The sequence below is a fragment of the Mesocricetus auratus genome, unplaced genomic scaffold, assembly GCF_017639785.1.
Source record: "Mesocricetus auratus isolate SY011 unplaced genomic scaffold, BCM_Maur_2.0 Super-Scaffold_100011, whole genome shotgun sequence".
In the NCBI taxonomy this organism is placed as follows: domain Eukaryota; kingdom Metazoa; phylum Chordata; class Mammalia; order Rodentia; family Cricetidae; genus Mesocricetus; species Mesocricetus auratus.
The window spans coordinates 51,020,799-51,032,979 of record NW_024429195.1 but is presented as its reverse complement, the minus strand read 5'-3'; the positions used below and the strand labels follow the sequence as shown (position 1 = coordinate 51,032,979).

General features: G+C 41.1%; 1 protein-coding gene across 8 annotated transcripts in view; it reads left to right on the top strand.

Annotated features, from left to right (window-relative positions):
• Positions 1 to 12,181, top strand: part of Grip1 (glutamate receptor interacting protein 1) — a 586,206-nt gene that overhangs the window by 489,276 nt on the left and 84,749 nt on the right. For 5 of the 8 annotated variants that reach the window (XM_040754819.1, XM_040754816.1, XM_040754813.1 and 2 more), the window contains 3 exons: positions 3,720 to 3,867; positions 5,520 to 5,689; positions 11,878 to 12,033. In XM_040754819.1, coding sequence (XP_040610753.1) covers positions 3,720 to 3,867; positions 5,520 to 5,689; positions 11,878 to 12,033 — 474 coding nt within the window. The remainder of the gene's footprint in view (positions 1 to 3,719; positions 3,868 to 5,519; positions 5,690 to 11,877; positions 12,034 to 12,181) is intronic. The other 3 variants (XM_040754817.1, XM_040754820.1, XM_040754815.1) reach the window with 1 other exon arrangement.

Genomic DNA, 12,181 nt, shown 5'->3' with positions numbered 1-12,181 from the left:
GTTTGATAAATAATAACCAATCATACAAAAATTCTGAAAAAATAATGATTTTTTTTACAAGGGAAATTTATCCAAGTGGCTCTGGAGCAAGTAACAATGGGCTCTGGGTAGACAGCATAATACCTCAGAACCAAAAGGCTATTTTGGCAGAATACAGTCACTGACTTTTTGAGCTATTATTAATGACAATGAATTCTGAAACAGTAAGAATATAAACAGGCCCTAAGAAGAGAAATCTTCACCTTTTTATTACTGAGTTGTTTCAGTATTGCTAGGCATTTAGGGAAATAGTAAATACAAGACTCCTTATATATTATTCAGAGTTCTCTAAAGAAATCAAGTCAGTGGCATGAATATATACTTAAGAGGAATTTATTAGACTCACATACAAGATATAGTCTAGGTGGTCCAACAATGACTGTCCACACACTTGGAGAGGCTGAGAACCCAATAGCTGCTCAGTTCACAAGGCTTTATGTCTCAGCAGATCCAGCCAGGCACTGTAAGAATTCCTGGAGAGCCACTGGTTTTCCTTTAGCCCACCTTGGAAATCTGACAAGGCTGGATTCTGATGCCAGTGGAAAAAATATAACACAGTGGCAGCTTCTCCACAGGGTTGGCGAACTCCAAAAAAAGGGTAGGTGAACTCACCAGTGAGATGTGAGACAATGAAGCAGAAAGCATGCTTTCCACTTGGACTTTCATCTGAGCTGCCACCCATCAGTTCACAGGCAGCCTGGTCTACAGCGCGAGTTCCAGGACAGCCAGAGAAGCTCTGTTTTGAAAAACAAACAACCCCCCCAAAAGAAACCCAACCCCGAAACACAACAAAACAAAAACATAAAAACAAAGTAGTACTGTCCACATTTAGCATGGGCTTCCCACTTTCAATTAATCTGATCCAGAAAGTCTCTCACATGTATACCCAGCAGCTTATTCCTTAGTTGACTCCAGGTTAGCCACATTTACAATGAAGAATAACCATTGCAAACCCAGCCCTTATCAACTTGCTACTCAGTCATATTTCCTTTGTCATGCTTAATTTTCAAATGAAAGTAATAACAACATAATTGCACCTAACATGATATTTCAGTTAGGTTTATGTAACTATGCTGAAACACCATGACCACACGCAGCTTAGGGAGTGAAAGGGTTTATTTCAGCTTAGAATCCATCATGAAGGGAAATCAAGACAGGAACTCACAGCAGCCACTTGGAGGCAGGAACAAAAACAGAGACCTCCTTGGAAGAATGCTATTTACTGGTTTGCTCCACATGGGCTGGCCACCTAGGACCCCCTGTCTATGAGTGGCTCTGCCACCACTGAGCTAGACCCTCCCACACCAGTCATCAGTCAAGAAAAATGCTCTGTAGAGTTGCCTACAGTCAATCTGATGGAAGAAACCTCTTTCCAAATAGCACCAGAATACATCAAGTTAAAAAAAAAACTAGTCAGGACACATGGCATAACTACTGAGGTATAAACACAAACACAGTGCTTCCCCTCCCCCAGGATAGGTGGCCCAAACACCGGAAAAGTACTTATTCTTATGTATCCCTTAACTTAAATATGATAATATAAATTTGCAACAGCTAGCCCCTGATATCATCTCAATAAATATTACATTATATGGTTGACAGAAGTTTCTTTCCCACAGCGGTTTAGTTCCAAATAAACACACAGAGGCTTATATTAATTATAAACTGTTTGGCCAATGACTCAGACTTCTTATTGGCTAGCTCTTTCTTAATTATTAACCCATTTCTATTAATCTATGTATCTCAATATGGTCTTGGCTTACCAGAAAATGCCTGGGCATCCTACCTTTTCAATAGATACGGAGCATCTTCTTGACTCAACCTACTACCTTTCTCTGTTTCTCTTTGGATTTTCCAGCTGGCTAAATTCTGCCTGTCCATTGACCAGAACAGCTTTATTCATCAACCAATAAGAGAAACACATATTCACATCATACAGAAGGACATCCGACATCATTATATAATAAAAGAAATAGAGGGAGAAACCAAATATTTGCTTAAGACATGTGTATGTATACACAACATATTCCTAACCAAATAGGACAGAAATTCTTCGGGTAACTGCAATCCTCATTTCTGTAACTTGTCATGTGGCCTTAGACTACCTATTCTGTATTTCCTCCACCTTTGGCAAGAACCTCACAAACCTAGTGGGGTTGTCCTCTTCTCATTTGGAAAAATATATCCACATACCTTTTTATGATCAATTTCCCTGTCATTTTCCTTTCATGTCCCAAGCCATCCTATCAAACCATTAGTTACAGCCCATACGTTGGTATATAATCACACATCTGATCATTTCTCCTACCAAGCACAATGTATAACCATGTATACTACATGAAGTTCTGCCTACTTTGAAGACTTCCATTGGAGTTGTCCCCAAAAGGGGGCTTTAATGCTATATCTGTCCATGTCTGGGTGATTCTTGCATAGCATGCAGAACCATCCATAAACCAAGTCCTAGCCTTCTCTTCTTGAATTCACCAATCATAGGACAGAATTTTTAAGGCTATAGGGTCATACTCGGGGAAGAAGCCATTGTAATATGTAGAGAAACAATAGCCATTTGGGCAACTTCTTCATGTGACTTGCTTGTGCCTTCAAGACAAGCTCTGACCAGAATATATATTTATATAATCATTGTATTTGATGATGGGTGGCTATCGCATACAGCAAATTTTATGGCTTGGTCTGGTCACAGAATACCTAGCTCAAGATAGGCAGCTCAGAATTCATAACTTGGTAGCTCACTTTCAAATGTTCATTTCCATTAATGACCAATAGCAGGCCAGCAGATATCTCTCAAATAGAGAATAATGGTGTATATGCATGTGATATTCATGCCTTGCTGTAAACTCCCAATGGCCTCTCCTGTGGTTCACCTATGGAGACCTGGCAAAGGCTTCAAACAGTATCCTCATGTGTCACTGACATTGTGAGTACCATCAGCTCCTGGATCATATGGCCTAAGTGGAAAACCAGCCTGTACAGCATCTAGGACCTGTTGGAGAACTTTTTCCTATTCTAGGTCACATTCAAAATTATCAACTTCCCAAATAATTTGGAATATGAGCCAAAGTAATACTCCCAAATGAAGAATGTGTTAGCTCCAAAGCTCACATGGTCCCAATAAATACTATGCTTCTTTCTTGATAGTAAGACTGAGAACAGGGGCGGTGATTGCCTGCTATTTGACAATTTAGAGATCTCATCTCTCCTCTCCCTGTCCCCCTCCCATTCTCCCATCATTTCCTTCTTTACTTTTCTCCATCCATCCTTTCTCCATCAGTCTCTATTCATCCATTTATCCATCTACCCTCCAAGAATCAATGCATATACATATGTACACACATAGGAAATGCTGGTTATGTATTGAATTAATTGATTTTAAAGAAAATCTTAAGATATTCCATGTAGTTCCAAGCAGTGTAGAGAGCAAAATGATCCTGAGATGTTATCCTAACTGGCATAAAGACTGCAATCTGATTTCAGGGACTGGTGTGTATACATATGATAGCTGGATGGAGAAGGTGCCCTCTAGTTGTGTGGATATAATAGAAAAATACCTGAAGTTAGTGATAAAATTGTCAGACTAGCATTAGGTTAAGCATTCTTTATCATTTTTATTTGCTTACTTTTATCTTATCTTGTTTTGTTTCCTGAAATGTGTTATTTGACAGATTCTGTGGTAACAGCATCTGGACCACTACTAGTTGAAGTTGCCAAAACTCCTGGTGCCAGCCTTGGGGTTGCCCTAACTACCTCAGTGTGCTGTAACAAACAGGTCATCGTCATAGACAAAATCAAATCTGCAAGTATTGCAGACAGGTGAGTGTCACAGCAAATGCCTGCTGATCAGCACTGTCTATGTGCTTTAAAATGTCATATGCACATTTGTATAATATGCACACATATAATGTACACACTTATATACTTTTAGACACACACATTTTTTTAAAAAAGCCTTGCTGCGAGTTTCTACAAGTTTTACATAAGGAAGCAGTTTATTATTGTGAACCTTAAGTTGATTACTACCTGATGAGGCACTCCGTTATGAAATGTCATTTTCATCCAGATGTTCATTGTGCCCTTTATCAATAGAAAAAACCAATAAATTTACTTACTGTATCCTACAGAAAAACAAGCCCCTGCTTTTGAGATGGGCTCTTCTGCATCATTAACAATTAAATCCTGCTATCAGAAAATATTACGCCTTTTTGGAAAAGTAGGTAATACAATATTCTTAGAATGATATGGGTTTTAAAGACACACCTGATACTGTCAGTGTTTGTTAATCTTAATGGCTTCACAACCTTCAGTCAAGGGTGTCTTAAACACCATTACAGTGTTATGATAAAAATGCAATGCGTTTTCCAAGTTCCTATTTTACCTTTGTAAGGTAATGATGGAAGAGGCAAAATGACTGCTTTTCCATATAATAAAATTGTTTTACAGCTCCCATACCTGAAGCGCCCTAAGTAAATCACCACAGAATACTATTTCCAGACTGAAGGGGTGCCTTGGATTATTCTTGCCCTGACAAGTAGATTCTCACCATGGAAATCCTTAGACCTCAGCTAGTCTACTGTGTGTGCTTCTGGCCTCCTTCTCCTTTTGCTCTGGCACAGTAGCTCACAGCAACCCCAATAGTAGTAGATGGTCTATAGCTCCATTGTCATTCACAATGGCAGCCACCGATGCAGTGATGTTCTCCAGCTCACTGGTGCAGGGTGCCTCTGTTTTGTTTTGGTTTTTCTCATTCCACCATGGGTAGCCAGTTTAAGGAACTGTCCACTTGAATGGTCTAATAGGTGCCAATTCATCCAGTAGCCAGCAAGTGTCTTGAGGAGTAACAGTTAGACCCCTACCCCTAGCTTTTCCCCAGATCCCTCACGTAACTCTTGTTTCATTGCTTTTAACTCCTGCAAAATTTCTATCCTGTGCTAATGAATTTTGACCCCAGATGAACAAAACAGAGGGCCATATTAAAGGACTGGTAAATTGGAAGCCTCTGTGAAAAGACTCGGAGGAAGCAGTAGCTGAACCTCTCCATCATCCTCCTATGTGAGACCTTAGGCCAGTTCAGCACACCATATCTTAAGATGCTGAGAGACTGACAGCTCATAACTGTGACTAGAAGAGCCTAAGAGAAAAAAAAGTCAGTGAACAGAATCAGGGAAGAAACAATTTCTCTTCTCCATGTCTCTCTTGCCCTCTTCCCCTTAATGTTTAGCATGCCCATCCCCACTTCAACATGTTTAAGAACGAAATATGTTTAAAGATGAGAGAATCAGAAAGTCAGTTCTTCACATTTTTTCTGCATTTCCCAGAAGATTTCACAATTCCAATGGAAACCCAACATGCCTAAAATATAACAGGCAATATTTTCTACTAACATTCAGTGTTTTAAAGTAAGACAAACATGGAAGTCTCATCCTGAAGAGAAAGGTTTCTGATGCTACTGTTTCTCCTCTCCGTAGATGTGGCGCACTGCACGCGGGAGACCACATCCTCTCCATCGACGGCACGAGCATGGAGTACTGTACACTCGCGGAAGCCACCCAGTTCCTGGCCAACACCACTGACCAGGTCAAGCTGGAGATTCTCCCACACCATCAGACCCGCCTGGCCCTGAAGGGACCTGACCACGGTGAGAGGAGCCTTCTAGATCCTTCTCTTTATCTCCTGTTTGCAGTTTTCTTCTTACAGAGAGTTAAGAAGACAAGTGTTCCTCCCTTCATATCACCACTTGCCTTCATTCACCCTTTTGCATCTTCAGAGTCCCCCTTTTACAAGCATGTATAGTTACTGGAAACCCCAAAACAGAAGAAAGAAATGCTGAGGTTGAAATTTCAGGCTAGAACTATTTTGTGTGTGGGTGTGTGTGTGTGTGTGTGTGTGTGTGTGTGTGTGTGTGTGTGTGTTTGCTTAAACTTTGTTATAAATTGAGTATTATGAGAAGGAAAATGATTTGACTTACTGATGGTGACAATGAATTTTGACTGTCTATAATGGACAATGAAAGCAAGCATTAGCACTCATGAGACAAAACATAAAACCAAAACCACAGTTTGCAGCAAGGAGGCCAGGAAGAGCTGCCTTGCCAAGGACATCACACGGTATTGACCTTTTTAACACTTTCCCACCATCACCATGTCTCTGAATGAAATCTTTTTAGTATCCTAAAAATAAAACAAAGAAAATTCGTATTAATAGCAGGTCCACTAAATATTCATCAGGGAGAGCCTGAAGCCTGTTGTATGGGGGGGGGGGTTGACAGCTATGGCTTTCTCTATTTGCTGTAATATTTATACCCCAGGATAAAGAACACTTTCTGGCCCAACTTCCTGGTGGAGAGATGAGAATTCTAGACCTCCTTGCAGTAAATAGAGTCAGCTGGGGGAGTCTGCATTCTCACTGCTGCCTTTGCAGGGTGTGGGCTAAGTTCTCCATGCATGAGACCATCCACTAGGGCATCTTAAACAAAATGGGATATGAGCACAAGACCTAGAGCCATGAAGGCGGAAGTCAGTGTGTCTGGAAGAGTCTTCGTTCCGTTTCCTTCCCCCACCTTTTTATTAAGGCCCATGCCCCCACCCCCTTTTCAGTCCTGGAAGCAGGAGGCCTCCCTAGTGTTGGGGGCTTAGACTGAAAGAGGAGAAAGTGCTTTTCAACAGTTTGCTACAGCCCGGTTTCTAGCATTGGAATTTTGCTTGTGGGAAGGTCATTTACATGGCGTTTCTCACCTTCTAAAAGGCACTGCACTTCTCCACAGGGGAATTAAAAAAAAAATAAGAGGGACGAAATAATTTTCATACTGAATGAGTCAGCTGGATGCAACCTTTTTTAATTAAACGGAGCTTAGACAGCCCCCGGAGCTAGTGATAATCTCCAGTATGGTGCTCTGCCCTTATCAGATTTTAACTGACACATTGGAGTGGGGAAACGATGCAGCATAGGCAGGTTAGGATTGGAAAGCAGCACAGTTGAATCGAGGCTTCAAGGAGCTAAAGGATGCTGAGGCTAGGGATGTGGGGAAGGAGAGCAGGTCTCCCCCCACTCCCCCCAGAGATGTGGAAAAGAGCGCAGGTCTCAACCCAAGCCCTGGGGGGGGGGGTCTAAAACTGTGTAAGTATCTTCTGAGTATATGAAGTCATCATTGGACTTGGGGCACAGAAGGCTGAATTCTGCATGCTGTCCTCATGCCTGGAATCAGTAAATCAGAAACATGAGCAAACGCTTTCAAAATGTTACTTCAAAGAAAAAAAAAGCAACCTCATTATTTTACTTCATCTGTCCTGATGCGAATCCTAACTAGTTCAAATAGTCCCCAACTCATGAAATATTAAATATTTTTATCTGCCGAGATAATTTGAAAACATGAAGAATTTATATGCTGAACTGTATGGAGCGAGAACACATTGTTTTTCTTTTCCTGGAAGCGCTGACGTCATTTATATTTGTATAGTAGGAGGCTGACAGTCTAGAGCCGGTCGTCTTCCTTATTTAGCATATTAGTGTCTCCCCTATGTTTTGCATTAAAAGCAAACTCTCTAAAAGAACTAAACAGTGGCACTTAAACATAATTATGTCTTAGTCCTGAGGGGAAATTATTGAAAGAAAATGTGGGGTTGCTTTGAAATTCTCAAGTTTCTATTTTTGTATTAATAGGGTCTGACATATTTGTACCATTCTTCCAAAAATATAAGTTCTGATTGCTTTTTCCAGCCTGTGGTGTCTGGGTACTGTGTCTCTCATCTCATGAAAATGGAAAGATCCAACATTCTTCCAAATTTAATTAACAACAAAGCATTCATCCCAGTGATTCCAGAACAGTGTGGAAAAGGACAAGCCAACTCTATCACGTTCCCTGGTGAACAGCAGTATTTGCAACACTGGCAAAGGTGGCCTTTTCAGGGATAGTTGTGTGGCTCAGGGGAAGTATGCTTGCCTAAACATGTACATGGCCTTGAGTGGCATCCCCAGAAACATAGTCAAAAGGAAAAACATTAGTTTTCATTGAGGTTGAAAATTTTCCCACTGCAAGTCTTTGGGAGACATAAACTCAACTGAAGGAGAAGGAGCTCTAGGAAAGTTAGTGTGGCCAGGGTCCATAGGCTTAATGTGTTCAAAGTCGAAGAATATTCCATTCTGTGATCTCCAGAGTCAGCCACCAGCGTAGCTGTCACCTATTCTCCCAAGAGAACACAATTATGAATACAAACAGTACCGTGTATGTCATAAGAGTTTAATATTATAGCAGCAATGCCACAGCGCACTGGCACAGGAAGCCTGGTGGTTTCAGCTTCTTGTCTCATCTGGAGCAAGGGTGTTAGGAGCCTCTACAGGAAGAGGCAGTGCAGCATGGTGGCTGTGGGCTGGGCTCTGGAGCAGACTCCCAGAGATTCATTCTGAAGCCACCTCTTGGAACCTGAAGGAAGCTACGCAATGTTTTCTGTATGTCACAGTCTTCATCTGTAAAAATGTTAGTTATTGTAATACTCACCTCATCAGAATGCTGGAAGCAGCATCACCTGAGATACTCCATGAAAAGGCAGCTAACACAGCATCAGGCAGGCAGGAAGGATTCAATGACCATACACTGCTATTATTGCACAGCTAAGTTAAAGAGTGCTGTGAGTTCCCTCTGCAAAATGCAAGATTTTAGTGCCCAAAATATGACATCTCCTGGGATGCTTGGTTAGTATATGAGTATCAGCTATACCACTTTAAAACATGAGCAATTTGGAGTATACATTCAAAATGGATATTAAATGTGCCCTCTGTCCTGTGTTAGTTTTAAAATAGCTTTTGCAAAAGGCCTTCATCAATCATGAGTCCAACTCTCTGCATCATTTATATCATTTTACTTCATAATCATTGTGTATTTATAGACTTAATCCGGTGAAGTTTATAGCCTCCTTTTCACCTGCCTACAACAACCGGCAAGGAGATAAGCGCACAGTAGGTGATTGGCAATACCTTCCTTATGGATTCACCAATTTGTCCTGACAGTTGTAATAAATGTTCCGTAGTATTCAGAGTACTCAGTAAAGTGCTGAGGTGGGTGTAGAATTCTGAAGTCTATTCACTCTAGCCTGCTTCATTAAAAATATAGACAATGCCTTGGCAAGAGGGCAATAGAGTGGCTGTGATTGTAGATTAACCAGACCTAGCACTGGCTGCATCTTGCTACAAGGTGCCTTGTATGACACAAAGTAAAACAAGTATGGTGGGAAAAAAACAACAACCACTAATGTCTTGCACAATACTCCTTTATCTCAAGGAAAAAGCTGTTGCCATGAAGATGTCAATCATTGAGTCTCTAGGAAGCAAGACAAGTAGACTTCTATTGTTACAGGATGTGCATTTTAGTATAAAGAGATAGCATGCATTGTTTAGTAAGGCCATTTCAGAGGGTAATAAGGATTGTGCAAGATAGGAAACAGTTAGTGAGCTAACATGGCAATGACCGCTGCTTCAACCAGTAAGGTAAGTGTTAGTTCCTCCGTGGAGATAGCACCAGTATCAAGGCCTAGATGATGAGAAGGAGCTATCCATACAAACAACTGGAGGGAGCCACGTCCACCCAAAATGAAACAAGGAAGGTAGCCAGCTTGGCCAAATAGCCATAAGTCCAGTGTGGCTGAAAGATATGAATGGTGAATGATCCAGAAGAAAAAAAATAGGAAGGTAGAGACTGTCTGATTCTCCTTGCAGCATAAGCCATGGACACAGGAGTGACATGATTGAATGCATACATTTAAAAGTTCCCCCTACATGTGTTGTGGATCTGGGAAGGCAGGTGTGAGACATGGATCAGAGGACCAAGTGTGGTGGTATTGCAGTGGTCTAGAAGGAGATGGCAGCTGAGATAGAAAGAGTCCATAGATACACCTGCCGAAGGATAGGTCCAGTTCCAGATTATAAAATTACAGAAGCTGTGAAAATGGGTGCTTTTACAGACTTTTGACAAATCTTCTGAAGTCTGTTGACAAAGATCTTGTCTCGTAATCCTTTAAGGACATTTTGTTGTCGGCAAGTAGACAAAACAGTGGGGAGTTGGGATCAGTGCTGTTACTCATAACTCATTTGCTTGTATTCTGTGGATGAGCACCATGCTGCACACTGTATGTGCATAATTCCCACAGCAGGAATAGACGTTTTCATGAACCATTGACTATGAGGTCATTCAGGTCATGAAAGGCTGAGTAGCTGGCAAGGTCAACGAGAAGGTGAGGGGCAAAGGCCAGTAGGTGATGCCCAGGGCAGCCTTACTCCTGGAGAACTATCCATGCTAGAGCTTTTGCTGTGATGCCCTCCAGAGAGGATGAGAAGGATTGGGGATGCCCTCCCAAGCTTATATCTCAAGAACATTCATCTGTTACATTCGAAGCCTTCCATCGCCTTGTGTGACCAACTACTGCAACTCATGTAGACTCTTAGCCATAGAATCATAAAAGCCAACCAAAGATCATGGTTGTTTGCAACTCTTTGAGGTCATTCAGTGAAAAAGTCCCTCTCAGACATAGTGACACAGATATAACACTACTCATTTTCCAGAATGCCAGATGGAAATTTAATTTTTTCCTTGTTTTGAAGGCAAAGTCCTTGGTTAATTTCAAGATAGGAACATTTTTTTAATTTGCAACATTTTAAAAAACAAAGGATTTTGTTGTTGTTGTTGTTTGTTTGTTTGTTTTGAGACAGGGTTTCTCTATGTAGCTTTGGAGCCTGTCCTGGAACTCACTTTATAGACAAGGCTGACCTCGAACTTACAGAGATCCACCTGCCTCTGCCTTCTGGGTGCTGGTATTAAAGGCGTGTACTATAAAGTTTAAAATTAAGCATTAAAAAATATTGCACAGACTGACCTCATAGTTGCTGTGCAACTTGTGATGGCCTTGAAGTTTTTATCTCAGGTCTCTACCTCTTGAGTGCCACCACGCCAGAGTACCAAATCTAGGGTCCCTGTAAACTTAATGAGCATTCAATCTCACCACATCCCCATCCACAAAACTCAAATCTCATTAACAGCTAATCTTTTTATTTACAAAACTAAAAGGGACACCAAAACTTTGAAGTTAAATTCATTCCAATTTTGATGCAATATGAATGAAATATAATAACATTAAACCAAGTGTTTCTCATACAAATAAGCTATTAAAAATTCATAAGGTATATTGAGACTTTTCTCCTAATTAGTCAGGAAAGAGAACAGATCCTGATAGGTGTGGATGATTGCAACGGTTTATTGTTGAGGAAAATCAAGCGCACGTGACGGACGGCAGTGTAATTAAAATGTCAGGGTAGTAAATTGTGCCCTGTGACTCCTGCAGCACGCGCATCACAAGCCAGCATGATTAACCGTTCCTTCTCCTCTTTTTCTTCAAAGAAGTGCTCCTAACTGACCAAGATTTGCAAAGCTCTAATTACTAATCGTGTGCCATAGATCTTTATGGGGATGACTTTTACATTTAAAAAAATGTTTTTTAATCTCTGCAGTGAAGCGCAAGGGGAGATTAGAAATTGATTCAGTAGTCATCTTAAAGGGAGAAAAGATGGGCTGGGGAAAAGACAGGCATTATTCTCAGGAAGATGAAATGTCTCCATGGCTGGTGTTAATCATCTCTTCTGCTGACCGCTTAGAAAAGGGCAAAGCCAAGTAGGTATTTTTCCCCTTTTGCCAACAGCTTTCATTTTTGTTAACAATTTTTCTTTGTCTTTTTTTTAATTTGTGCAATTCAGTTACTTTTTCCTCTTTTTTTTCTTTTCCTTTTGTTTTTGTTTTTTGGTTCCTTGTTTTCCTTCTTCCTCATCATCACTTCATGTGGGCAGTGAAAATTCAAAGGAGCACCAGACAACTTCCTTGGGAATCCTGGGCCAGCAACCCGTGCAGCCTTCACACCAACCATCACCATAACTCGTTCCACCCAGACCATTGCAGAGTGCCAGCCCTGACTTTCCCGAAAGCGCCTCCTCCAAACAGTCCTCGTAATGTTCCAGGCTTTCTCCTCCTGGTCTCTCATTTGATTATCTCCTCCTCATGCCTCTTCGTAACTCACTACATCTCTGGCTTCGTGGGTGTTGCCTGCTTTCTGTTGTCGCTGTTGCTTTCTTGGTACTAACAATGTGTCATTTC